Below are 27,065 nucleotides of genomic sequence, written 5' to 3'. Positions count from 1 at the left end.
GCTGGTCAATGTGAAAGTTGGAAATTATTAACTGCAAAACAACATCCTAGAACATCGCAGATATTCTGAGCTGCAAATTAATGGATAAGGAAATAGCAGGATAGTGATTTAAGTGAAGTCTAAATTACTGTTGAAATTAAACTTTTAGGGGAAAAAATAAGATACAGCATCTGTCAGACACAGTGATATCAAATAGGATCCAGTGCCGTCATAAGACATGCTATGTTCAGGCAGAGTTGTGTATGTTTGTGTGTATATAAATGTGCTGTCTGTATGTAGACACAAGTCACGTTGTCTATATAATATACTGTATAAGTACTGTATCTGAAACTACTCGTTCATTTGTGGTTCAAATGAAAAAAGATAATGAAATCATCTATCTCAGTGGTTCTCAAACTTTTTGGACCAAGTACCACCCCTAATCCAACCAAAGCATCCAAGTACCACCTACAAGTCATCATCTCATAGGAACCCCAGAAATTCTCATGAGCATGAGCGTGCGTGTGCGCACACAATCACACACACACACATATAATAAATATTATAATAATAAACTTTATTTGATATAGCGCCTTTAAAGGTGGCTTCTCAAAGTGTTTTACAGGAAAAAAACCATTAACAACAACTAATAAAAAAGCACCATTTCAGTGAGAGGGGTGAGCCTGTTTAGTTGAGCAAAGCAGAGGTGAATTAATTTTTCGAACCTTGATACAATTTTTCGAGTCTAACAGATATTAAATCGTCAGGCATTTTCTTGACGGCAAAGGTCTCGCGGTGGATGTTGCAATAAAACCATTAATTTCTGGAGCAACCTCTCTAATTCGTGCAACTACACCGTTATGTCGGCTTGTCATTGCTCTAGCACCGTCTGTACAAACTCAGATGCATTTTATCCAGTCGAGGCCGTTCTCTTCGATAAATTTATTCAGAAGCTGAAATATGTGCTCTCCTGTAGTTCCTGTTGGTAGCGGTTTACAGAACAGAAAGTCTTCATGGGACGTACCCTCAAACTTGTATCTAACGTAAACGAGCAAATTGACCAAATCGACTACAGACTCATCTAATTGCTGCTCATCTTAACGCGCTCTATCAGTGTACGTTTGATATAATCCTTCATTTCAGTAATTCTATGAATGACTGTGTCTTTCACGGGGAGGGGGGCAGCAGGTTGAGCTGTTTAGCAGCTTTTTCTCCACACTTAATACGTGTCAGCTCTTTTGCCAACGGTAAATAAGGTTCTTCAAAATAGTGTAGCTTACCTGCTTTAGCAATCCGCAAGCTTGCATTTTTCCGCGTTTCCGTTTTTATTTCCGTATTTATTTAAAGTTTTTATTTCATGCGCATGGGAGCGAAACACAGAGACGCTCGGTGTATTTTTCTTAAATTAGAACAGTTATTAAATATTTTTCTGGTATCACGCTTTCGTGTGCTCACAAGATTACCTGCGTTCGTAGCACGTATTTCTATGCATTCCTGTGTTTACAACGTTGGCATTGTTCCAAAATCACGCACATTCTCCTTTCTCCCTATTTGCTGGAGATACAGTAGCTTTTTTTAAATACAATTGGTCACTTGCATCCGTAGCACGCATTCCTATAGAGTCGTATAGAATTACAGAGTATCTCTTGTGTCCACTGAAGTATTAGCACGCAATGTATCGTAGTACATAGGCTGCGTATTCGACACGTATTAAAATACAAAATATGAAAACCCGTCCCGATTTTTCAGCGCACACAACACAGTTCCAGGGTCATTTGGCGTACCACCGGGCGGCACGCCACGTACCACTGCCGGTACGCGTACCACAGTTTGAGAACCACTGATCTATCTGGTTTCATTTTTCTTACGTTTTTTGTCCTGTGCCTCAAAATATTTCTTTATAGTCTTTATTATTATTTAACTGTGGGGGCATACATATAAATATTTAGACATTTCCAGGATTCCCATGAATGTTCCAGTCACATGCTAAGTGGTAGTAATGAGCACACATCCAGGCCAGAGTATGACTCAATCTGTGACAATGACACAAACAAGCCTTTCTGAAGAACAGATTAATTTTGTTCAAGGTGAGAAGTTGATCAACCAGACGTTGACAAAAGCGATTGTGAAATTTCTCCTCTATAATTCATCATTGATGTTTTAATTATCTTGAATATAAAAATAACTTTTCATCCAGATTCTGGACATCATTATCAAGTTGAAGGAGCACTTATTCTCTGAAGAAAAGTTTCAAAGTTGAATTGTGATAATTGGTTACAAAACATGCTCACATGTCAATGAAAATGATCAGATGCCATCTTTATCACATGGATTCCAAAGGAAGGGTAATAAGCAAACTACTGTTCCCCCCATGGAATTCCCAGGAATATTATAACATTATTTTGCATTATTCCCAGGAATCCCAAGTTTTTAAATATATCTGATTGGTGGTAGTGGATGTACATTGGACCTTTATTTGACCATTTGGCACAGAGTGGGATTCAATTTAGGCCACCAAGTGGAAAAGGTTTATGGTCTTCAAAGGAGCAAACATTGGATAAAGTATCTTTTAAAAGAAAACATCTTTTGGCCTTTGTCAATGATTGTGTGTCCAGAGTGAGTGGTATTTTCTCAAAAGATTGCTCATAGTTCATTTCAACACTGGAAGGAGAGTCGGAGCATCCCATCTCATCAGAGCCACAGAATCCAGTCTGCACCATGAGACTGTGAACAACTGTAAAAATCTGTAAACAAAACATACAGTTGAGGACATCATTGCTGGAGAGTGCTTCAGGTTATGTTGCCACTGAAAACCTTTAGTCAAAGGTGATCTGTACACACACAGTGGATTATATCTGAATGAGATGAACAACAGTTGCCTTGAAGCAAGGATCTACAGAAAAATATTTTGAAAAAAAACATTTAATCTAGAATGAAAGGAGATGGGAATCCAGAGGAGAGCTGTAAGAGAGATACAAAATAAAACAACAAAACAAATAAAGGGCAAAATAATGTTATAATATTTAGTTAACGCTTCCCAGGATAGGCTCCAGGCCACTATGACCCTAAATTGTATTTGTGCTTTATCGAAAGTGATGTCCTGATATAATAGTGCAGAATGTATTAAATTAATACTTATTTAATATATGTAATGTTAAAATTGTGCACTTTCATAGTCTTTTGAATATTAATTATGATTGACCACAATAAAAAAAAAGAAACAGTAATGCTGATCTGGATTCAATAGAGTCTGTCTGCTTTTACAGCCTTAAAGAACTAAGTATTTTAATCTCCAACAGAGAAAGTTACAAGGTACTTACATGCACTGGCAAACATAAACATGTGGTTCTTCAGAAATAACAGTAAAACACAAATGGAAACTAAGCTGAAGACCATTTAATACTGGGGAAAAGGATGCATTTCTTAACACAAAGTATTGTAGCAGTCTGACACACTCCTCACTGATGATGATGAAGTTGATATCCCGTCATCTTTCAAAAAATGGTGGGATGAGATCCTTGGATTCAAAGCTACAGAAAAACAAAAATAATCTAGCCCAATGGCCTTCTCTCATTTGTGCCTTTAGGTTCTTCTGAATTGCTTCTGGGCTGACCCCAGTTTAATTGACCCCTCATTTCATCATTGCTTGCATTCGCATTTGCTTTTAAAAATTCAACGTTAGGTTCACCAGGTTGGAAGTGGTCCTTTCATACCACTGTTTTCATGCAATTCGAAGAAGAAAAAGAAGAAGAAGAAGAAGTAGTAATGATAGAAGTAATTGTTTTTTTTCCCCAAAGAAGGTTCATTTAGTGCAGTCACTAAATTTTATTTAATTTAATTTTATATAATTTAAATCAACTTCATTTAGAGCTGGCAATAGTGTGTTCTCAGTGAAACAAACGGGCTTTCCAATTTAGCTTTTCAGCAATGCATACATGCAGAGGTGCATTCAACCTGTCTTGTAATATCCTGGGATTAAAATAGCAATGTAGATGTACTTGCCTTTTTGACTTGCGGCTGACTGGGATTAAAAAGAAAAGCGTGAAAGGCCATCTATAAAGACTTATTACAGACTTCAAAAGAACAGCTCAAATGAATGCCATCTCATTAAATTAACACTTAGCATAGTGTTATTGCATATAAAAGATGAGATGTACTAATAATAAACCGTAAAAATACACAGGTTTGAAAAAAGACTTTCAGTTATGCTGTATCCAAAAGCAAAGCATATATACATTATAATGTTTTCAGATAAATCACTGGTTATTGAAACTAAGCTAATTAATGTCAGCCGTCAGATATTTAAAGTCTTTAAAAGTTGGAACTGAACCCCGTAAAACCATAAAGGTAGAATTTCCCTACTGTATGCATAGTACTGATATAAAAGCCCTTTATGTTTTACTTATGTAATATATTTTTGTTTGATTGCATTATATAGCTCTTGTTAAAGAAGTGTCTAACCCTTTTTTTCTTGAATAGAGCCTTGTTTGAGGTGAAGTGTTAATTTCTGCATCTAACTGAATATTACACAAGCATTTTATACTTACTCCTTATCTGTGCCACTTTCTGCCAGTATAATGTGTGATTTATGAATATGCATAGACATGTTCCAGTCTGAATTAAATGAATTCAAATATATAATCTTAAAACCAGATGGAGCTGTCTGTTAAAATATTTAGTCTGAGAAATATTTGTTAGGAGTGTATTGGAAATAACTATCACGTTTGACAGTGAGAGTATCTTTGGATTCATAAGTAAGAATTATGACCAAATTGTTTTATTGGCAATAGGACATATATTTTTCTTTTCTGAACAGTTGTGTATGGGTAATGTCTCCTGTTTTCCCTTTGCTCTGTTCTGCCCCCAGTCTCATTTTAACTTGGATTTTCTTGATCTCCCTGACTGTTAATGTCAGATGTTTAGTGTTTTGCTCTGACTTTCCTAACTTTTATTCCAGGGCTTTTAAGTCCTTCTTTCTCAAGTTCCTGAATGATTTCCTTCCCAGTTACTGCAAGGTCTAGCAGAAGATCATGAAACATGCTCAAGAGCACAAGCATATTCTTTAAATGTCTTTAAATGAAAACAGGTCGAATGCAAAAGCTGCTATACGCCACATCTAGATTGTAATTAAACTACATTATAAAAGTTTATGGGGTTTAAAGTATAGCATTCACAATTTAGTCATGTTACATTTTATTACATTTTACTTTGTGGGTGTGTAACTTTCTTCTGTACATGTAGAATTTATGTCTTGTACCATGAAAACATTAAAATGCAGCTCTCAAGTATGTTTTTTTTGCTGTTTTTCTGAACCATCAGATTCACATAGATATTCCTCGTATGAGCCCTGAGAGTTTAATACTTCAGCCTAAAGTAACAGAGGTAAGAAATAAGGGATTGAAAACATGTTGATTCTTTCCACTATTTCATCCATCAATCCCATTATAACAATCCGAAGACAATGTCCATATGCGCTGTGTGTTTGCTGAATTGGGTGAAGGTCTCTTCAGGTTTTACCAACTGTCCGTACCTGTTCTCACCTTCTGTGCCATTCATACAAACCTTTGCACTTTGTAATTTGCTCAATATAGTTGGCTTACTAAGGCAAGACTTTGCCTATTAATGGCAAAGTTGCTCAATACAATTCTAAATTAAAAGTTTCCAGTAACGCAATAGTTATTGAAGATGATCTTCCTCACTTCAAAAAACAGTATCCCCCAGAATGCAATCTACTCTTAGAACTATATATCAATGACTGAAATAATCTCAAATTGTACAAAAAATGGATGGAGGGTTGGGTTTGTGTAAAAAAGCTTATAAGCTTAAAAGCTTATCAGGTCATAAACTAACTAATGCTAATTGAAGTTAATTGGAACTGGTTTGTGTTCTTCTGTCCTGATTCTTATGACCTTCTTTCTCAAGACCACAATAGATGTATTATCTTATAAATTACAAGGAAAATATAATCAGGTTGGATTATGTTGGTCAAACCTTGGTACACCTTAGCACAATTCAGTACAAACAGGAAGTGTGCTGTTTGAATGGGTTTCAGCAGTTTCCCTTCTCTCTTGAGAGGAAGAAAGAGAAGATGGCACTGCTGTATGTGGCCCTTGGCTTGAAGCCTTGTGAAACTAACGATTTCCTTTAATGGCTGTGCCAACCCATAATAATTTGGCTTGTGCTTCTGTTTTCTTTCTTTATCCGCAGATTCACATTGACATTCCAAGAACTAATCCTCTTATTCCTCTCTTTCAACAAGCTTCTGTGCAAGAGGTGAGAGAATGAACAAATTGATTGGCCAGTAGTGCTTTATTCAATTTTTGTGTTGCTTTGCAGGAAAAGGGGGGATATAATGAATGTGGAATAGGAATAGAAATAGAATTTCCAATGAAGGAAATGCATGTGCAGAAATACAGTATATGATTAAAGATCTGCGAAATTGTTTAATTGTTGAAGAAGTGTTTACACATTAATTGGGACCGTAAAAATATCCGCACTTCTTGTACTGTTTTTGGAAACTGATGAAAGTGATAATCACTGACTTGTCTGCCTCATTTTAAAAAGATTTTAAGAAGGTAGACTGCTTAGTTTTTTAGTTTTGCACCAAGATTTTGCAGTTTCAGTAAAAGTGTTACAATCTCTAGTGAAACAAAATATTGTTTTCCATCTTTATGCACTGCTGGTCTGTCAGTCACCTGCTGCACATGGTAATTTAAAAAGGCTGAAAATGAATACAAATTAACTACATCTAATGAAGTGGAGAAACTGTGAATATATCCTGTTTCCTAACAAACTAAACACTTGAACATGTAAATTGCAAACCTTTACAGGAAATTAGTGCTTTTTACAACTTTATTCTAAATTAATACATTACGAATTGAGGTGAGACCACAGGGAGTGTAGTTGTTTGCGGTTGCTATTTGTCTCTTCTTCCATTCTCATTTATTATATATATTAATCTAAAGTTTTTGCAGACTTGTTGTGCTTATGATAGAAATGATGAACATTGTCAAGGAGTGGCTTTTTGTAGTAAATATAAAGTATTATTTGTTTAGTTGCTTCCATTAGAATCATCATTGCAGCTTCTATATTTTATAACTACCTACAATAGACTTGGGCATTTGGTGACAGTCTTTTTCTTTTTTATAATAATGGACTGTGCCTTTCTGAAATGCGATACAATAATATACTTGTTTTGTGAAAAAATCAGTTGAGTGTTTATGCATTGGTAGCTTTTGACTAGCTGTACAAAAATTATGATTTGTATGTCCTCATTCTTTGGTTATTTCTAGATTAGTTAAAGTTTGTTTTTATAGATTAATTATAATTTGGTTAATTAATCAAAGTGACTTGGTGAAGCACATACAGCAAAACTAAAATGTATAATGTTTGGAGTTAAGGGAGCAGGAGAATGGTATCTTTAACCGACAGGGCACACATAACCTTCATTGCTTTAATGTGAGATGTCTCAACATGTTGAAATAATGAGAAGAGTGCACTTTATGCCCAGTCTGTTTTACCTAATGATTATACATTATTTTAAGTAGGACTGCTGAGACAAAATTTTGCAGTGTACAATCACATCATCAGTTTGTATCACCTGACTTCCTTTTATTCTGTTTTACTTTAGGATATATATATACTGTCTGAGGTTTTTGCCTCTGATGAAATGTATTCTCTAGTGAAAACAGCTTCTGAAGAGGCCACTCGTAGCTAATTACAATGAGGTGTACAGGGGAATCAGCCCCTATGAGTAGTGTTGATGCATGTGTCCATTATTTGCTGCTTTCAGATATATCACTTGGGCTAAAATATTTTCAGATATTTTCTAGTTCATCTTATCAAGGCAGATAACTTTAACTTGAATAAAAAAGTGATTTATGAAATATTCGTATAATCGAACATTGGACAATTAGGAAAATACAGTAATATTAATTAATTGTTGTAAGTATTGCGTTTGTATAACACTTATCCCAAAGAATTGTAAAGTGCCTTACATATAGTAGGCTACCCACTTCTCCACTGAAGGCCTGGGTGTCTCATGGTTACAATTATGTGCCAGCAACAAAATTTAAGGATGTTTGATTAGACACGCCCAAAGTGGAATTAGCTTGGAAACTGGGATCAACACTCCAGGTCTTCCAAACATTACCATGATATCTTTAATGATCAAATAGTCTGGACAACAGTTTAATGTTTTTTTTTTCAAAATCTCATACAGATTTGAGTTTCCAATCATTATAGCAGGACATTTGTTCATCTATTGATCTGCTGACAAAACCTGCTGCAAGAGCTAGAATTTCTTTAGCTGTTTCCCATCCCAGTACTCACCAGGCCCAGCATCACATGGCTTGAGAGTGTTAGGCACTGACCTTCTTAAGGTCTCGATTGTGAAAAACAAGCTTTAATGTAAGTCAATAATTGAATAGAACCTTCCGGTCCAGTGAAGATTTTTTCATGAAAGAAATTCAGTGGCAGTGTTCAAGGCAAAAAGGAACCTGACATGCCTTCCTGGAAAGGTTTTTAATCTAAGCAATGTGACATACAGTATACTGTAGATTCCAATCCATCGTACAGTTCAATTGGAGGGCTATGGTTGTGATTTCTGGAATAGATCAAGCACATTTTTTGGTGTCATTGTCAGAAGAGAAAAACTAGTCATGATAATGCAAGAAGATTGTACATGTTCTTAGTGGCATTACAAGTAGTGGGCCTTATACTATTATGGGGTGAAAGATTAACATCTGATGGTGATGTTCTTATACAGACTACCGTTTGAGACATAATCAGCTGAGGCTGAGGTGCTTGCTTCACATGTCTTACTGTACAGTGAGTTCCTATGCACTGAACTTTTATAGAGTAGTAATGCAAAGCTGCAGTCTAAAGTGGGGGCATTTTTTGTGCTGTGTTGTAATGTAAACTGTTGACTAAGCTAAAGATGAAGCTTCATTTCACAACATTGAGGAAATGCACAGAAATATGTAGAATTTGGTTTGCTTGTTGAATTTGATTATTGTTAAACTTTGTTGATTGTTAGCCCAGTTTTTCATATACAGTTACTTTGTTTTATTGTCTCTTATCCATATTCTGACAGAATTCTTGCCGAGTGTCAGCACAGCTTTAATATAGGGTTATGTAAATGTTCTTTTCTCACAAAAATATTTCAACTTACTCTGCAGACTGTGACTACTGAGTAATGCATGTCCACTTGGTTGTTGCACTAAACAAATTTGAATTTCAATACTACATGAGACCAGATGTAATGAAACATCATGTCCTCTAGCAAATTACACCTTAGATATGGAATTCATTCTTGCTTTTATACCATAAATAAAATAAAATATTAAATTTAATGGTCTGTGAAGTCAGTGAACTCTTCTTAGCCAATTTTTTTCATGTTTTAACAAATTCAGATTAAAGCACACCAGCATTTCATGTTTTTTCTGTACAGTAAGCACATCAGTGCTTGTTTTGGAAATTTTGGAAATATAGGTAGTAGACCAATAAATGGAAACACCAGTTCAGACCATCACATGCTGCCATTATAGCCTTTGCATATCATGATAGAGTCTATACGTATCTGGATTACTGCAGGAGGGCTTCAGAACCATTCTTCCATGACTATGACATTTAACTCTGGTTGATGGAGGTAGAAAATGCTGTCTCAAGAGTCATTCCAGAATATCCCATAAATGCTTGATTGGGTTCAGATCTGGTTACTGAGAAGGTCATGACATATGGATAATGTCTGTGTTATGGTTATCAAACCTTGACCAATCACGGGTGCTCTGCAGATGTGGGCATTGTCATTCTGTGAGGCACCCTTCCTAGCAGGAAAACAATGCTGCAATACAGGGTGAAGTTGATCACTCAGTACCATAAAGTAGCAAATAGCATTGACCTTGCCTTTTGAGGATATTAGTGCACCTTATAACATTATGGAACTACCAGTGCCCTTCGTTGTTGGAAACAAGAACTCAGGGTGGTAGAATACTTAAGATTGGTCCCACATGTGCTCTTGTCCATTTTCAGGGAACACATTTCACATTTCTCTACTGCTTTGTAGTCCATTGCCTGTGCTATTTGTACCACAAGACTTGCAAATGTTCATTGCCCATTGTGATTAGTACTGAATCCTGACTATGGTATCACATTCTGTGAATTTCTTGGGGGACGTTTTTTGATTAAACCTGCTGCTTGTTCCCCAGGTTAATATTTTCAGTCAATGATTCTGTTTAACCTTGCTCTTCAAACTGATTGATGGACATCGTGATTTTGGATTTGGATATGAGGTTCTGATTACAGTTACCTTTTATTGCTGATGATTGCTTCTTTTAGAGTTCCATGCTGACATCACCTTAGATACCGTTGCTTGCAAAACATTGGAAAGATAAGCTGTCTAGGTCACTGAAGGACCTACCAAATCTGTCCCAGCAATCATAACTTTCAAAGTAACTGAAGTCTCCTCTTACAGCCATTCTAACTGTATTATTGGCAACCAAACCTGTCCAGCATTTTATGCATGACTCTAAGGATGCTAGGATGTTATTTATTTTCTTAATCAAAACATGAGCTACAAGGAAATCCTTACCTTTAAAGTTCTTGGTCTCCCTAAATTTGCCCTAAAATGGAAGGCATTTCCATTTATTGTGCACAATCTTTTTTTAATCACTAAGTAAAATGTATTACAGACAGAATTGGAACTTCATATTATGGAAGCTTTGTTCATCAATAAATTTAATTTGGGAATAGATGACATGGAGGGCTAAATCATCAGCTTACGATACTGAATTGAATTTTGGTTAAAGTGATTTCAGTAGTTTTGGCCTGATGTCTTCAAGACATAATGTCACCAGATTTCTTCTACTTGTATCAATGTGAAAAAATAACCATGAAATTGATTTTCTTTGTCATCTGTTTGTGATTTGCTATTTTTAAGCAAAAAAGTATTTATTATAAATTACTTAGTTATTATTACTGCACAACTGTGGTGTGCTAATAAAACAGAAAAATTGATTATTTTGCACTGATCCTTTTGTATGGCTTCTGTGCAATTTTTAATCTTAGTAGCTTTGGCAAAATAAGTGAAACCATCTGTCCAGGTTTGTAGAAGATACCAAAGTGACTCCAGAGAGCCTAATTTGCTCATAATCAAATATATGCAACAATTATAAAAAATCTATGTGCACAGGTACTTTAAATCACTTTATGAAACAAGTTGTTCCAATCAGTAATGATTTTTAGCATTTTGCAGTGTTAACATGAAACCATAATAATTTCCTAGCAAAGAAATTCATATTCATATTATAGGTAATTATATATACTATTATTAGCTTTTATCCTTTACCTGCATGCCTCTGGGATATATACTTTTTTAACTGTTTTATGAAGGGCATGTTTCAGTGACTCATCTCAGCCTCATGGTTGCATTGCCTTGGATGTTTTTATTCTGAAGGGAGGAGAAAACATTACCAGGATCTCCTCTCTGAATATAATTAATGCAACTTGATGATAAAAAGAATGTTTAAAGTGATGTGAATATAATACATGTTGGCTTTGCTTTTTAAAACTTTATTCCATTTACAAATGATGCAGCTTGTGGTACTTTGTAAAATTTGAGAAATGTGTTTCTATATAAATGACAGGTATAAAACTAGAATCCCACTACATGTGATATATAGTCTTGTATGTCAAGCACTGACTGCTTAAAAAATGAAAATACATTTCTCTGCTTTATTTAAGTTGAACTTCAAGCCTCTTTTAATTTGAGAAAGTTGACAGCAAGGTGAAACATTTAAAACCTTCAGACATTGCCTTTAATGAAGATGGAAGTGTTTGCCTTAGAATAAAGACAAGAAAAAAAGTTGGAGTAAAAGAAAGTCCTTGATCTACAGAAGCAGAAAGACAGTCAAAAATGTACATGAAAAATTGACAGTGACGCACATGATTTATTTTATCCTAAGCTGTTCTTTCCTTGATCTAGTAAATCAAGTTACTTTGCCTTGACCTAAATTAATAAATGCTACATTCGAACTGGTACACATGTCTTCTTATTACAGTTAAGTAGCCATAGAATTAAAATTTTACATTTTTCATTATAGAGTTTAAATCACCAAATTATTCAATGACCTCCTGTATGACTACATAACTTTCATGTTTTCATAATCATTTAAGATTTTAAGTCAATCAAGAGTTCTGGTGGTATGTCTGAGTGTTGAGGCCCCCAGTGTGCTGGGGGGGGGGGGGGGGCTGAGTGGGGAGGGGTGTTCTTTTTATTTTTGCTGTTTGTAAATAGGTGTTTTTAAGTCTATCCAAAGCATGGCCTTTCATGAAAGTGAGTTTGTATAAGTATTGTAAAGAAATTGTATCCTATTACTGAAATACATTTTAACACTTGTGTTCTTTTGAAGGGGGGGGGGGGGGGGGGTTCTATGGAGATATCAGGTGAATTAAGTTCAAAATAATGCAGATAACTTTCTGGAAGATGAGGCAATGAGAAACTGGTTTTAGTTTCTTAAGACAAGTTGACACATGGAATGATAGGATAAATAAAATAGAAATATACTTTTTACTTTTATAACTTTTTACTTATGGTTTCTGTTCATTTTACTCCTCATCAGTGACTTGTGTATGGTAATGCAATCGGTGAAATTCTCAGGAGAGAATTATGATGTGGTTACTGCACCTACAGGATGTTCTATGTGCAATGTAGTAGAGCACCTACATAGATAGGATATTATCAAAGTGTTAAGCCATGTATTTGCCTATGGAATTACTGGACGTGCTTGGTAGAATTACTCTTGCAATGCACACTTAGAACAGTGGGTGTGAGCATACTGGTTTACTGTTTATATCTTTAAAACTATGTGACGGAAGAGAATACAGAAGAAAATGAGAGAGATTGAATTAAGATAACAAAAGGAATTGTATGTTTTATTTTATTTATCTTTTAAGAAATAAACAAAACTTTTAAGCACAGAGCTTGTTATTGTTAGTTATCATCTACTGCATCGAAGAGGGAACATACAGTTCTGAGCCTTGTACTTTAGGGAACATCAGATTAAATTTGTCTTGGTTGTATTACTATTAAGGAATTTTGATTGCAATAATTTTGGTTGATTGCCATTTTCTTAATTCTATTAATGTTCTATTAAAAATCATGCTTTCGCTGCTTTGGCTGTAGTGCATTCTACTGTAAGCATTATACATTATGCTAGATGCACTAGTAGAACTGTTTTTATGTGAAAAAGTATTGTGAAACATTTTGTAGAAACAAATAGTTTGTATTAACTGTATTAGGGTGCAGGTCAGATACTGTGTATATATTGCTATCTCATTTATATTTGAATACAGTCTTAGTAGTTACATTTTTTAGGAAGCGGTAGCTAGGAATAAGTGTATACTCATTGTTTCTGAAAATACATTTAACATTAAATGTAGCTTTCTGATTATAAAACTTTAGTCCTAGAAGATATCTACAGAAAAATGTAGTACAACAAAAATTTATTGAATTTCAAGGAATACCATGAAAACATTTCTATTTGGTTTTCTGACCTGAACATTCCATACTCTTACAACTGAATATCAATATCAGTGCATTTTATATATATATACTGTAGATAAAATCTTGGATGCAGATGCTGTGGTACTTGAAAAGTTAACACAGTATTAACTCATCATTTTTTAGTTTGTTTTTGTTTATAATAACTCTTTTTCTTGTTATTGACAACAGATCTTTGAACGCATTCTCTTCATTTGGGCTATCCGACATCCAGCCAGTGGCTATGTGCAAGGAATAAATGACCTCGTCACTCCGTTCTTTGTTGTCTATGTTTTTGAATATATTGGTGAGTACATAAGACATTTTTTTCATTTTTATTTTACTCCTTTAAAATAGAAATAAGGACACTCAAAGCAAATGTCCTGCTATTAAAATTGTATTATTTTGAAACAGTTTCTAATAAGTCTATTTATCTTGTTGGAAGACTTCTATCCATTTTGGTCGTGGGTGAAGTACAGTATACCTTACACTTTACATTGTCATAAACAAAATATTTGTAAACATTTAAAAAAGTATTGCACATGCAGGTAATCTCCAATATCCTCCTAATCTATCACATTTGCTTTCACAGTAGTGAAACGTTTTTAAAAATTGAAGAAATTTATAACCTAGCCCTGAAATTACATACAGCCCTACATGCTGATTTCTTCAACCTTTAGCAGTAGGGTCAAAAACAAAGTACCAAAAACTATGTATCATAAGAAACAAGACAGTCTTTTTCAAAACAGTGTATTTAATATTCTAATTAGGCAACACAATCAATTTATGCCACAGAAAAAAGTGCTTTATTCTAATATCACAAGCTGAGTATTTGTCAGTTTTATGTAAAAATATAAAACCACAAAAGCAAAATAAAAAGCTAAATTGCAACATATCAAATACCCAATGTCCTTACTGTTTAGCAGTGAAAATATTTTGAATTTTTTATCTTAAATGTAAGTAATGACAAAGAAATGACAGGTCATAACGCAGGATTCAAAAGGATCCTTTGCAGTAAATTTAGCTGCTCCGATTGGTGCAGCTAGCTGTCACTCAATTAATTCTGACCATTTAGAGATTTAGGGGAAGTTTATAGGTTTCCTGGGCAAATGCCAAAGTTTAATCTGTTTCCATTTATATGTCTACCTGCCAATCAAGTGAAGATCAATAATATTGAAATGTCTATTTTTATTTTTTTCCTAATTTTGTATTTTATTTTGGAAGGCTAAAACAACCATGTCAAGACATGGCATCATAAAACCTCATGCAGATTTTTTTTGTCTCTGTTCTATTCATCTAAAATGTTTTATCTAAAGTAAAGTAGTACATGTATTGGAGAATCCGTGTAAAACATTTTGGAATCCTACATGTGCTACTTGAAAAATAATTTATGAAGAATGGAAATAAAATGTTTTTTTCTGTTTTGTTTTGGATGTTTCTTTCTAGTTTGTGTTGTGAATAGAAATTTATAAAAATGTGATGGTTCAGACTTGATGCCCATCTTATCTTGAATTTAATCCCTTAACCAGGCCTGTACTGTCCATATTTATCAAGATAATGCAAGATGTTTAAGGGCACATCCTTTCAGGCAGAAATGGCCTCTTTGGGGATGAAGGGCTTTAGTATTAGAAGAGGTTAAAAATGAAAAGGGGATTTAAGTTTCTCATGCACTGAATGTGTGAGTGATATGAGACATTGAGACATTGATAAAATGTTTGTTCTTTATTTTTGCAAGGGTAAAAAAGTGAAGCAAATAAAATAACAAAACTTTGTTCTCTTCATAAGCTCTGTTTATCATTCATTGGTTTGATACAGAAGCAGAAAGCAATATTTGGTTACGTCTCCTTCAAATGTGTTTCCTAAAGTTCCTTTGTAAGTAATCACCACTAAAGAGGTGTGTTGATACCTGTGTCGGTGAGCATTTATCAGAGTTAGAAAAATACTTTAGGGTATTTCATCACAGGTACTGGATGCTCTGCATGCCCTCATTTAGATAGTGTCCCAACAACATGTCACTGGAAGGACATGATGTCCTTCACTAGCTGAGAGATTATCATTCATTTACAGATTTGCAAGGTGATGCTTTCCCCCTTTTGTTTCATTTTACTTTGTTCATCTTAGGGGGCCTTCCATTGCTAAGCAACTAATGATAGCTCATGCCTCAGACTCCCTAATCATCTCTTAAGTAGGATAGGACCCCACTCCTGAGAGGGCCTGCAGCTTATACCTCTTACCCCTTTATTTGATAGATAGTGCAAATGCTGCTAATGATCCTGTAACAGCTGGATCTCTGTTTGCAGGCCCTTTCCTGCTTAATTGAAAAAAAAAATGAAACAAATGCATGTTTTAATGAAAGAAAGCAAGACTTTGAACAAGTTTTTTTCTTAAAATATTCTAAGATAATTGTAAATATATTTAGTGAAATTGTGTAGTAAAATTGTTATGTACGTGTTTGTCCATGAATAACATTAAATACAACAGACTTTACATTATTCCTATATTCCATAGTCATTCACAACTTTTTATCTCCTAATAATAAAGAGATGTTCAGGCAATGAAAGGATGAAAATGTCTTCTGTCAATCACTCTACTTTATTAATTCAATCTTGTTAGATAGTTTAACGCATCCAAAGTTTGGAACCTAAAAGAATATTAAAAATGCAGAGCTTTTACTTTTTGGCCAATAAGGTAAAACATTATCTCATTCAAGTGGAATGCCATTTTTTTGTTTTTTGAATTTGATTTAATCAAATTCAGTCTCATTGTAAAATTCTCAAAAGGTTCTGTCATCTTTGTTGTCAAGCCAATATTTGTAGATACATTTTGAAGGAACAGGCTCACAAACCTTCAAAGGAAATGGAGAGACACTTAACATAGAGTTTTGATGTATTGTTTCCAGCAGACAGTAGATTTTTGCTTTCATGAGCTAGAATCTGAAGTACTGTCTAATGATATATTTGGCAGAAGCTGTCACAGGATTCGAACAAGTGACTTAAGAATAGGAAATATTAGTGTTCACAAAGGATAAAACACAAAATGTCAACATACATAGTGGCATTTCTCTGCAGTAAAACGTAGAACCTGCCATTCTGCTGCATGAAGAAGTAGATAGTGATGTATATGATAAATCATAGTCATATTCCAAGCAATGTGAGAAAATTCTGCTATTAAATCCCATCAGAACATCACTATCCGCTTTTTATTTTCGATAATTTAGTTTACTTTTCTTTTTCTTTTTTCACATTAAAATATTTTTCATGATTTTGTAAAGCATTACATTTTTAATTCTAAAAACAGGATTGATTTAAATTGTTCTTGATGTTACTTTTAAAGCAGTGATTAAACAACTGTTAAAGAAAATTGTTGTGTTGGATCCTCTTCATCTGCCTTAACTTCAAAAAGACAATTTTCTGAGTGATCTGCTGGGATTAAGAATATTTGATGCTAAAGGAACAATGTTTAACTCAAATCACATTGTGAGATAGGAGATTTGAGATGTACTGTGCTGCAATATGTCATTAAGAAATAATGAAGTTTATAAATGAATGAAAGAGATGCTGAATGCTGACCAAGATATATTTTTTTGTTTCTGATTGAAATGCACCATACTTTGAATATTCAAGTGTGTCCACTAGATACAGTAATCTAACAGGAGATTACAGATACCTTCAGGCTAGGATATGTCTCATCCTCTGTCCGGTTACAATCCTAGATGCAAGGAAAATGTGTTAGGGGTAAGATCTGTATAAGATATTGACTTCCAGATAACATTTGCATATTCCTAATTATTTGTACAAGAATCGCTGTCATTCTTACATTATCTCCTGAGAGTACAGGTGAAGAAATAGAGCACTAGTCAAAAACCTGTCTTGCAGCACTTCATTGGTTCTCTGCATTCTTGTTGGTGTGCAGTGTATGTTTGAATTAGGTAACAGAAGGACCTAGTTAAAGCCTGCAAAAGCCTTTTCATTTACATCATTAGGTTGTGGAAATCATTATTTAACATTAGCAACAGCTAAGTAAATTGGATTCCTTAGTTTGAAGCCCAGGGAGCAAGCAGGAACTTGAGGGTTTGCGTTCATATTGTGATCAAGACCTTAAGATGCATGAACTAATACTACAAATGAAGCCATTATTAATTGGTAATAACAGTGGCATTGTTTACTGGTCTTAATCTTCATAACCATGAGAGAGCATGATAATGCAAAATAAAAAAGAAATCACTTTTCTTTTTATCCTGTAGACTTTTTAGCATGCACTGCGTGAATGGCATTGTGCTACAGAAGTTGTAATTAGTGCTGCATTGGCAAGAGGACTAAATTCTCGCAGCCTGTAGGGATCTGCAAGAGCACTAATGCATGGAATTTATTGTGAGCTAAATATCATTGATGCAGTAAGTCTTTCACATATTCCAATTATCAAGGTGTAAATTAATGTTTGAATCATGGGGAAGTGGAAGATGTGTGTTGTGATCATCAGAATTATAAATGGAAGATTTTCCTTCACAGAGCTGTTATATTAAACATCTTTGAATGTTTGACGCACTTTGCTCTTTTTTTCTTGTTTTTGTATCATAAATGGTGTGACATTTCAGCATAACATCGTAAGACAGGTGTTAAAAGCACCTTTTACTTTAAAACTATAAGTGAAATTGAGGGATTTTTAAAATGCATAATAAAGGTAAAATTAATTAAAAACAGTTGATACTTTGAAAAGAAAATGTTTTTTCTGAGTTCTGTGGTTTTGCAGATTTTTCTTAATTGGTAAAGCGTGTAATGTTAGCACTTGATAGGTAATCATTCCAAAGCAGTCATGATGCTTGTTTACAATTCTGAAAACTATCTTGTTGCAGAATTTTTTGGTGTTCTGTCTTTGATTTAGAGGTGTGAGACTTACACTGTCGTAAAGAACCAAGAAACAAATGAAAGGATGTTTTCTTGAACCTAGAAGGATTCTTGGGCCATTTAGTTCAAATAGCATCCATTTAATGAGCTGTGTTATTTCTAAATGGGGGGCTGATGAAGATGTGAGTTCCAATTAGTGGACGTTCATGTTGAGTGTCTGAAAAGAGAAGGTTTGAATGTCAGAGTGGAAGAACACTCCTACTTTTGGTTTCCATCAGAAGTTAACTGCCTCTTCTAATTTTTTATAACTTGCATTACACTTGAATAAGATTGTTTGTTTCAGTTAAATAATACCGTTTGTTTCACGCTTTTGTAATATATGCTTTTTAATTTCTAAAAATATGACTAATTGATTAAACAGTCCATAAGGTAAGAATTGTACGAAAAAACTGTTGTGTACAAAAATCTTTGGATCCAATCCATCTCAATTAACGTAAAGGCAAAGTAATGTATAAAAGATTAAATGTCTTGTTTCATGGTGTGGTATATATGAGTGATTTTAATTATAGATAAAATGTTTGTTAGGATATTTTTAAAACCATGTTTATGGGATGACCAATGATATTGATTACAGCACTAATGTTTTCCAGACAGTTCCATTTATCAGTGCTTTTCTTGAAGTATGGTAAATAAAAATATACTAATGTCTGAATAAGAAATGCTAAACATTAAGGGAGAATGCTTTAGAAACAGGAGAGAAAGCCAAGGTATAAGATTTCCCATGCTGCATGACTGTTTAGATTACATAATCTCCCTATTAAGTCATCGTGAGAGGAAGAACTTTATATCCCATTTTATCTCATGAACTGATTCTTGGGTTTGATGTGAATTCAGCAAATACACACAGTGGTTATGAGAGAACTGTTTGCATCAAGAGGGGACCATTAGGTCCACCTTGCTCATTTGATTTCTAGTAGTTTATTAAGAGAGAACCTTTTGTCATTACCTTGCCCCAGTGTTACATGTTCAACTTTTGTGTTCTTTTGTACCCTGCTCCTGTTGATTACTCTTGTTTTCCCTTATTTGTATTCCTGGTTCACTTGTGTTTTTGTGTGAACCTTTGTATATAAGGTTAGTTAGGTTGCTGGGTACACTTTACACACTTAGTTGATTTTGTATTAGTACACTAGTTAGTATGGGTGAGTGCCATTTGTCTTGTATGGTTTTGGGTAGTCAGTGCAGGTTAGCTAGGGTGTTGAAGACACCGAAGACCGTGTGTTTCGGGTTTTCTTTTGTAGTCAGATTAGCTTTCCCTCACTGTCCTAGCCAGCTCCATTTTGTTTGTTATTTTCTTTCCTTTGGCACCACTCTAGTTCCTTACCCTTCTTATCACGCTTCCTAGTCCCTCACCAAAACCCCCCTGCTTCCAAAAGAATTATCCTAAATGTTACACCCCTTTACCCCTAGACACTTGGGGTCGTAACATTATTGGGGGCTCGTCCGGGATATCAAATTCCCGTCCTAAGGATTTTTTTTTGTGTTGCAGAATTTTGGTGTTGGTACAGGATTTTGATTTGTGGATTGTGTTTTGGCAAGGTACTGTAGTTATGGCTACTTTTGATTTGCGAAAGTTTGTGGAGGAACCATGCTCTAAGAGGAATTTAAAAAACTGTCTGCCTGAACGTGTTGTTGTCTATCTAAATGAGCAAAAAGTAACTACTTTAGCGCAAGCCGCTGTTTTGGCAGATGAGTTCGTGCTCACGCACAAGAACGTTTTCACGTCTGCGCGTGTGGAGAAGACTTTGTCTACTCCAAGTTCCCAGTCTCAGTCTCCCCCAGTAAAAACTAGTTCCTCACGTCCTAAAGAGGAGCGTGAATGTTTTTATTGTCACAAGAGAGGTCATATAATTGCAGATTGTTTGGCCCTAAAACGTAAGCAGCAGCAACAGCAACATCCTAAGAGTGCTGGGTTTGTTAAGACTGTTTCCCGTTCTGCTATTCCTTTGTCTAGTGAAAACAGTCTCCCTGACCTTAGTTATGAACCATTTATTATGGAAGGATTCGTTTCGCTAACAGGTTAACCAGAAGACCAGAAAACAATTCAAATATTAAGAGATACTGGAGCAGCCCAGTCATTTATTGTTGTGGATGCACTGCCCTTGTCTGATAAGTCTTTTTGTGGTTCGAGTGTATTAGTCCAAGGCATCGAAATGGGTTGTATGAAAGTGCCTTTACACCATGTACATCTCCAATGTGGTTTAATTACTGGATTTGTTAGAGTTGGGGTACGTCCTTCGCTACCCGTTAAAGGGGTAAGCTTTATTCTAGGAAATGACCTGGCTGGGGGTAGAGTATAGCCTTTTGTTTGATTGGTTTTGTTTCTTCATTGTCCAAACATTAGATGTTTGTTTTTATGGGTGGGGGTGTTACGTCCCAGTGTGTGTTCTGTGTGTGTTTTTCTGTTATGTCCACACTGCGGACCCTTGATTGTTCTCCCTTCCCCATTGGCCCACCATTACACCACACTCTCAGTATGACATCATCATCATCAATCAACCTCTCAGCCAATCAGAGTGCATCTTATTCAGTATATAACCTGGAGGTTTTCAGCAAGGAGAGGCCTTTCGTTTGACTTTGGTCCCGTTTGGTTATCGCTTCGCTTCGCTTCGCTTTTGGTTATTGCTTCGGCTTAGTTTGTTGGTTTGTTTTGCTTTGTGTGTGTGTATTTTCGTATAGCTTCGGCTTTGTTGTTTTGTTGCTTTTTTGTTAGTTTCTTTGTACTTTCGTTTGTTTATGTGTTCATCCTTGTTTTGTCATTACCTTGCCCCAGTGTTACATGTTCAACTTTTGTGTTCTTTTGTACCCTGCTCCTGTTGATTACTCTTGTTTTCCCTTATTTGTATTCCTGGTTCACTTGTGTTTTTGTGTGAACCTTTGTATATAAGGTTAGTTAGGTTGCTGGGTACACTTTACACACTTAGTTGATTTTGTATTAGTACACTAGTTAGTATGGGTGAGTGCCATTTGTCTTGTATGGTTTTGGGTAGTCAGTGCAGGTTAGCTAGGGTGTTGAAGACACCGAAGACCGTGTGTTTCGGGTTTTCTTTTGTAGTCAGATTAGCTTTCCCTCACTGTCCTAGCCAGCTCCATTTTGTTTGTTATTTTCTTTCCTTTGGCACCACTCTAGTTCCTTACCCTTCTTATCACGCTTCCTAGTCCCTCACCAAAACCCCCCTGCTTCCAAAAGAATTATCCTAAATGTTACACCCCTTTACCCCTAGACACTTGGGGTCGTAACAACGTTCTTCCCCAAACTTTCCAGTTGTATCCACTGATTCGTGTTTCACAGTTGATTCTGAAGAAATCCAGTGGGTTGACTTTGTCAGTGCCTTTGAAGCTTTTGACTGGTTGAATAAGAAAAACGGTTCTTGTTTGTAATGCAGGAAACCCTAGAACCATGTAGAACTTACACATTAAACTCTGAATAAAATGTCTTGGTTCATGTATTTTTACCTGCAATTTACTTGCATCTGTAATGTTTCACTATTGTTTTTATATGGTGCAACATATTTACGTTAATTGAGTTACAGTAATTATAGGTTTCACCATATATCTATTCCCTCACTACATTAATGGTATTAAAAAAGGTATGTGTATGCCTATGTAACAGGGCTCGTGTACGGATCTGAGCTGCACTTGTCACAGATAGACATATGGGTAGTGGAATTGAAACACTTGGAAAAAATAGGGTCACCAAGAATATTGAAAGAAAAAGTTTCCTGAAAAATATGGATCATGCATTCATTAAGCAAATAACATTGCACATTGTTTAGGATTATGTTTACAAATGCTGAACAGGCCTGGTTATGGTTAGCATGGCTGCAGGAGGAGACAAAGTTTACAAAAATGTTCCAGAGAGCATGATAACAGTCAGGTTGCAGTGCACAAACCACTGATCACACCTGACAATGCATTTTTGTGAGTCCAGTGGTACAGAGAGCACAACAATGGATTACTGAGCAGTGGAGAATTGTGATATGGTCTGATGAATCATCTTTCACCATTTTCTTGATAAGTGAACTAGTGCACATGTGACATATGACACCTAACATAAAGAATTCTACAGCCCTGGTGTAGAATCCAACAATGTTGGAACAGAGTTCTGGAGGTTCTGTAATGTTATGGCTGACATTTTACTGGCTTGAGTTTGGTGCACCCATTCACTTAGAAGGCAAGGTTGATGCTAATAAATAATGGTACTGAGTGGTCGTCTTAATCTCATTTCTGCTGGGTGGAGTGCTTCCGGGATGATAACACACACATACACAGAGCACATGTTTTTCACCCAGTAGTATGAATCTGATTGCATGGTATGACACTGATGTTACACATATGTCTTGGCTTTCTCAGTTACAAGATTTGAGCCCAGTCAGGCCTTTATTGCATATTCTATAAAGACACAGCAGTATTCTCCTTCATCTTATTTTTATTGTCCATTTTCTATCTAGGACAATAAAAGTAAATGTCAACCTGGTCTGACTTCAATAACTTTGTAGTGGAAGAATGGCGCTGCATCCCTCCTGCAGAAAGCCAGATATTGGTAGACTCTCATAGCTGGTGTGCTGGCCGTATGTGGTGGCCCAGTGCCCTATTAAATGACGTCACATGGATGATTTCATTGTTTTATCCTCTCCTTGATTACTATGTCTTTATGTGACATATAGCAGATGGAGGGATGACAATAATAGATATCTGTAATACTGCATTTATGGAAGATATACACTGTAATTCAAGTAGGTAGCTGCGTCAGCATGCAAAGGAACAAGTTAAAGGTTTATTCCATGCCGAAAAGAGAAGAAAGGAAACAACGTTTCGGCTGTAGAGCCTTCTTCGGATGTGAGGGATTTATGGCAGATGTGCATTTCTTTACATGAACTAATCACTAAGCTCATTTTACGGTATAAATTTGAATAGAGAGTATGAAGGCTGACAACGAGGTGTGTTATTATGGGAATGATCTAACTAGTTTACTGCCATATGCGCATGTTATACAATGTGATGAACATTGTATTTTGCCTTTTAGCTTGCAGGAAATTTCTCCTTGCAATTGAGTTTTCTCTTAAGGCACATTTAATGTAGTTTGAGGTGACAATGATATATGCTCTCTGAGTATTAAATATTGTTTTAAAATGCAAGAGAAAAGTAAGTCATTTATGCTTCAGAGTGCTTTCTTTAAATGTAGTTTAAAAGTAGGAACCTGCACTTCCATTCTCTACATTTGTTATTTAAAGTAAAAACAATAACTTTAAAACCTAAAGGAGGGTCATGTTCACTATGTCAAAGTAAAGAACAATGCCTCAGCTTTCTGGGATAATTCTAAACAGCCTTTAATAAACTTTAAATCTGACAGCTATTAATTTTTTAATGTGCTTTGTAACTTTATATTCATGTGTGATATGTTTTTTATTTTTATTTGAGTGAGACAAGTTGAATGGCTTCCTTTAATGTGCAAATGTTTTCTCATATTCTTATGTTTGGTCTTACTACAGCCCTGTTAACAGAATGAAATGATGAGGACTGTGCACTCTGTTATCCAAAGTGCACACTGTCAAGGCCACCCACATACTATTCACACTGTGAGCCACATAGTACCCATAGCAGAGTTAGTATTTAATAGAGGCATGTGTACCACTATACATTAAAGGAAATATCATAAACTATTTCTCTACCATCAAATCTGAATTATGACCCTAAATCTACCCCATGCACTGAGGTAACTGTCAGAATATGGAAAATTTCTGACAAACGTACCATCACTTTGAAACTTTTAGATAACAACATCAATAGAATATGGCAGTGGACTGGAGTCCTGTCTAGGATTCACCCTGCCTTGCACCTGTTGCTTACGAGGATAAGCTCTAGCTCCCCCGTGACCCTGAATTGGATACAGTTGTTAGAAAATGGATGGATAGATCAATATAAAAATCAATACTTTTTTCTAGACCATAAACCTTGCATTTTTATCAATAGTTATTAGTATGTTGAACATTACTTTCATAATTTCTTTCTTCATTATTAAAATGCTTAAATCATGCACAAGAAAAATAACACTACTTTAATATGGATGTTTCCTGCACATTTCACAAAATGTATCATTATGTATCATCCAGTTGATTCTTTTGCCTAGATTAAGCAAAATTACGTGTTGGCTGTAAGGTTTTTGAAGTTTGACTGAGAAAGCTTTAAGACCATATTACATTTAATCTTATCTTGGATAAATCATGCACCATGAGAGCCAGTGAAAGAGGAATTTGAGTAATGATAGTAGCAAAATGGTGTTGAACACAAGCCAAGGGACTTCTGCAGGTGTCAAAATTAAAGAATTATGAAGGAGTTGAAAGCTAATTGCAATTAATGTAATTATGAGGGGAGAAATGTACTCCAAAGGGAGCTGCATACTTTAGTTCTGGCATGTGCTCTCTTCATGGTTTCCCAGTGGTCTTCGTATAGTTATAATTAATGATCCTCATCTAACCATGTTGAGAAGGCTCTAAGGAGGTGGTGCTCACAAGGGCCTCAGTTTCTTCAAAGTTTTTTTGCAGTGGTACAGGCATCTTCTAATTATGCCTGACATGTGAGTGACACTAAAACTAGGATATTTAATTATAAAAATGGTATTAAGAAGAAAGTATGATCACCTCTAAGCAGCAACACTTTCATATTTTTTTCCTTCAGGCACCTAGAATAATATTAAACTATTCCATTACTGTTAATATAAGAAATGTATAACAAATTGACATTTAATAATGGACTGCTTTTGGTTTTATAGTCAAATTTATTTTATTTTTCACTTTGGATTTGCGTATTTTATGTGAACTTTTTTTTATTTCAGAATAAAAAAAAACTGAAATCAATTACTATTAACTATCCATTATTATCCATAACAATTAAATAACTTGGAAAATTCAAGGCAATGTAATTGAGCCTGTCCTGCAATTGGTGGGAGTGAAAATCTAACCTATTATTACCATGAATCTAATGCTTCTTATAGTTTTCTTCCCTTAAGAATAATATAATGTGAGATTTTGCAAAGAAAGTTTTTCAAAATTATTTTTCTTTTATTACTTGGATTTGAAAACACAAATCTCCATACTGTATGCAATATAACTTGATAATTTATACATTATTTACTTTTTCTTAAATACACCTTTACTATAATCCAATATCTCAGAGTAGCCATCAAAGACATCAGGAACAACTCTTACGAGAATATGCCACTACTGTATCTTCTATTTTAGTGCTGCCATTTTTTATTGTTTGTTCAGATAGCATGGTTTAAAGTAAGCTTCTGATAGATTAAATCCTTCACACCATGCAGTTATTCCTTTGTTTTATCTTTGATACAAAGCAATTTTCTGAGCAAAAGTAAGCTAATCAGAAACAGATTAATGTATTCTCTATGTCTGATATCACTCACAGTTCTTATTTGTAAAGCAAGATAACAAATGTTGTAATGTGTAATACATCCTCACTTTCCCTCCTGAAAGTGTTACTTTGAAAACACACATTTTCTGTCACATCTTCACTTCACAGGCTGCTAAATATTGCAGTGTCTATGTATAAATGGTAAAATGCAAATCTGACTAGCCAAGTTTAATGTTGTATTTTGGGTATTTTTATCCGTGTGAGCTGAATGAGAAATTTTAAACAAAAAAATGCCACATGCTTTTTCATTAAAATATGCACACGTACTCATGCTGTCTGCACACATGTGTGGACAAGCTGTTTTAATAAAGATCAGTGATTAACTTTCAAATTATATCTATAGGTACAAGATTTTGCAGTTGCAATGTGGATACAAAATCATAAAGAAAAATGTTTCCATTTGTACATAAACAGAAAGCCAATGATCTAAAGAGATAGAAACATAAAGTTAATGACCACCATCATCACTTATTTAAATGAACCACCTAGGGTACAGTGAACACCACAAATTTTAATTTGCCATGTAATATACTAGACACTCATTAAAATTACTGATTCCTGTTAGTGGGCTATTAAGAAAATATCTTTGGGTAGTCATCTGAGATTAAGTAATGTGAAGAATTGAAATTTGTTTTTTTTTTCATCCTTGCATACTCTTTCTGCGTAAAACTTAAACGTCTATGCTTTAGCTTTATATGTTTGTTCATCTTTCAAAATATTTAATTAAAAATACCTGTTTTCCATGACAGTATAGTCTCTGTAGATTTATAGTTACAGTTTAAAACTTTATATTTAAAGTTTTGCATTTACTTTCAGAAAATGGAGAATGTATTTCGTTATGGAAAAAAAACATTGAAAATTGTCCTTTGAATGCATTTATCTCTGTTTGCCTTGGACACAGTTAATGTGCTTGTTTAGGAGTGCAGAATTAAAAAAGCAAAATGTAATTACCTGGTGGGGCCTTGGTACATTATATTACCCTGGGTTTACCTGCCACAGAGATCAGTTTTAAAAGTTTAGTTTTCATCTGTATTGGTATACCTTGTGCTTTCACTTCTATTAGTAGAGATGAGATCCATCTTGTATTGGGGCTTGCAACAAAGTCCACATAACAGCTCCATTACTGTTATATGTCAAAGTTGATGTACAGCTGAGATCTGCCCCTTTTATTTGTCCTTTCTTTTTATTTCCCTTTTTAAATTGTTAGAAAACATTTA

General features: G+C 34.9%; 1 protein-coding gene across 4 annotated transcripts in view; it reads left to right on the top strand.

Moving 5' to 3' along the window:
• The window catches only part of tbc1d22a (TBC1 domain family, member 22a), a 214,806-nt gene that overhangs the window by 63,688 nt on the left and 124,053 nt on the right, over positions 1 to 27,065 (top strand). For 2 of the 4 annotated variants that reach the window (XM_088923792.1, XM_088923796.1), the window contains exons 7-9: positions 5,299 to 5,361; positions 6,187 to 6,252; positions 13,712 to 13,826. In XM_088923792.1, the coding sequence (XP_088779918.1) occupies positions 5,299 to 5,361; positions 6,187 to 6,252; positions 13,712 to 13,826 (244 nt within the window). The remainder of the gene's footprint in view (positions 1 to 5,298; positions 5,362 to 6,186; positions 6,253 to 13,711; positions 13,827 to 27,065) is intronic. The other 2 variants (XM_088923795.1, XM_088923794.1) reach the window with 2 other exon arrangements.

The sequence above is a fragment of the Atractosteus spatula genome, chromosome 8, assembly GCF_055471065.1.
Source record: "Atractosteus spatula isolate fAtrSpa1 chromosome 8, fAtrSpa1.hap1, whole genome shotgun sequence".
Taxonomy (NCBI): Eukaryota; Metazoa; Chordata; class Actinopteri; order Semionotiformes; family Lepisosteidae; genus Atractosteus; species Atractosteus spatula.
The sequence above is the reverse complement of the archived record's forward strand: the minus strand, read 5'-3'. Positions and strand labels throughout refer to the sequence as shown.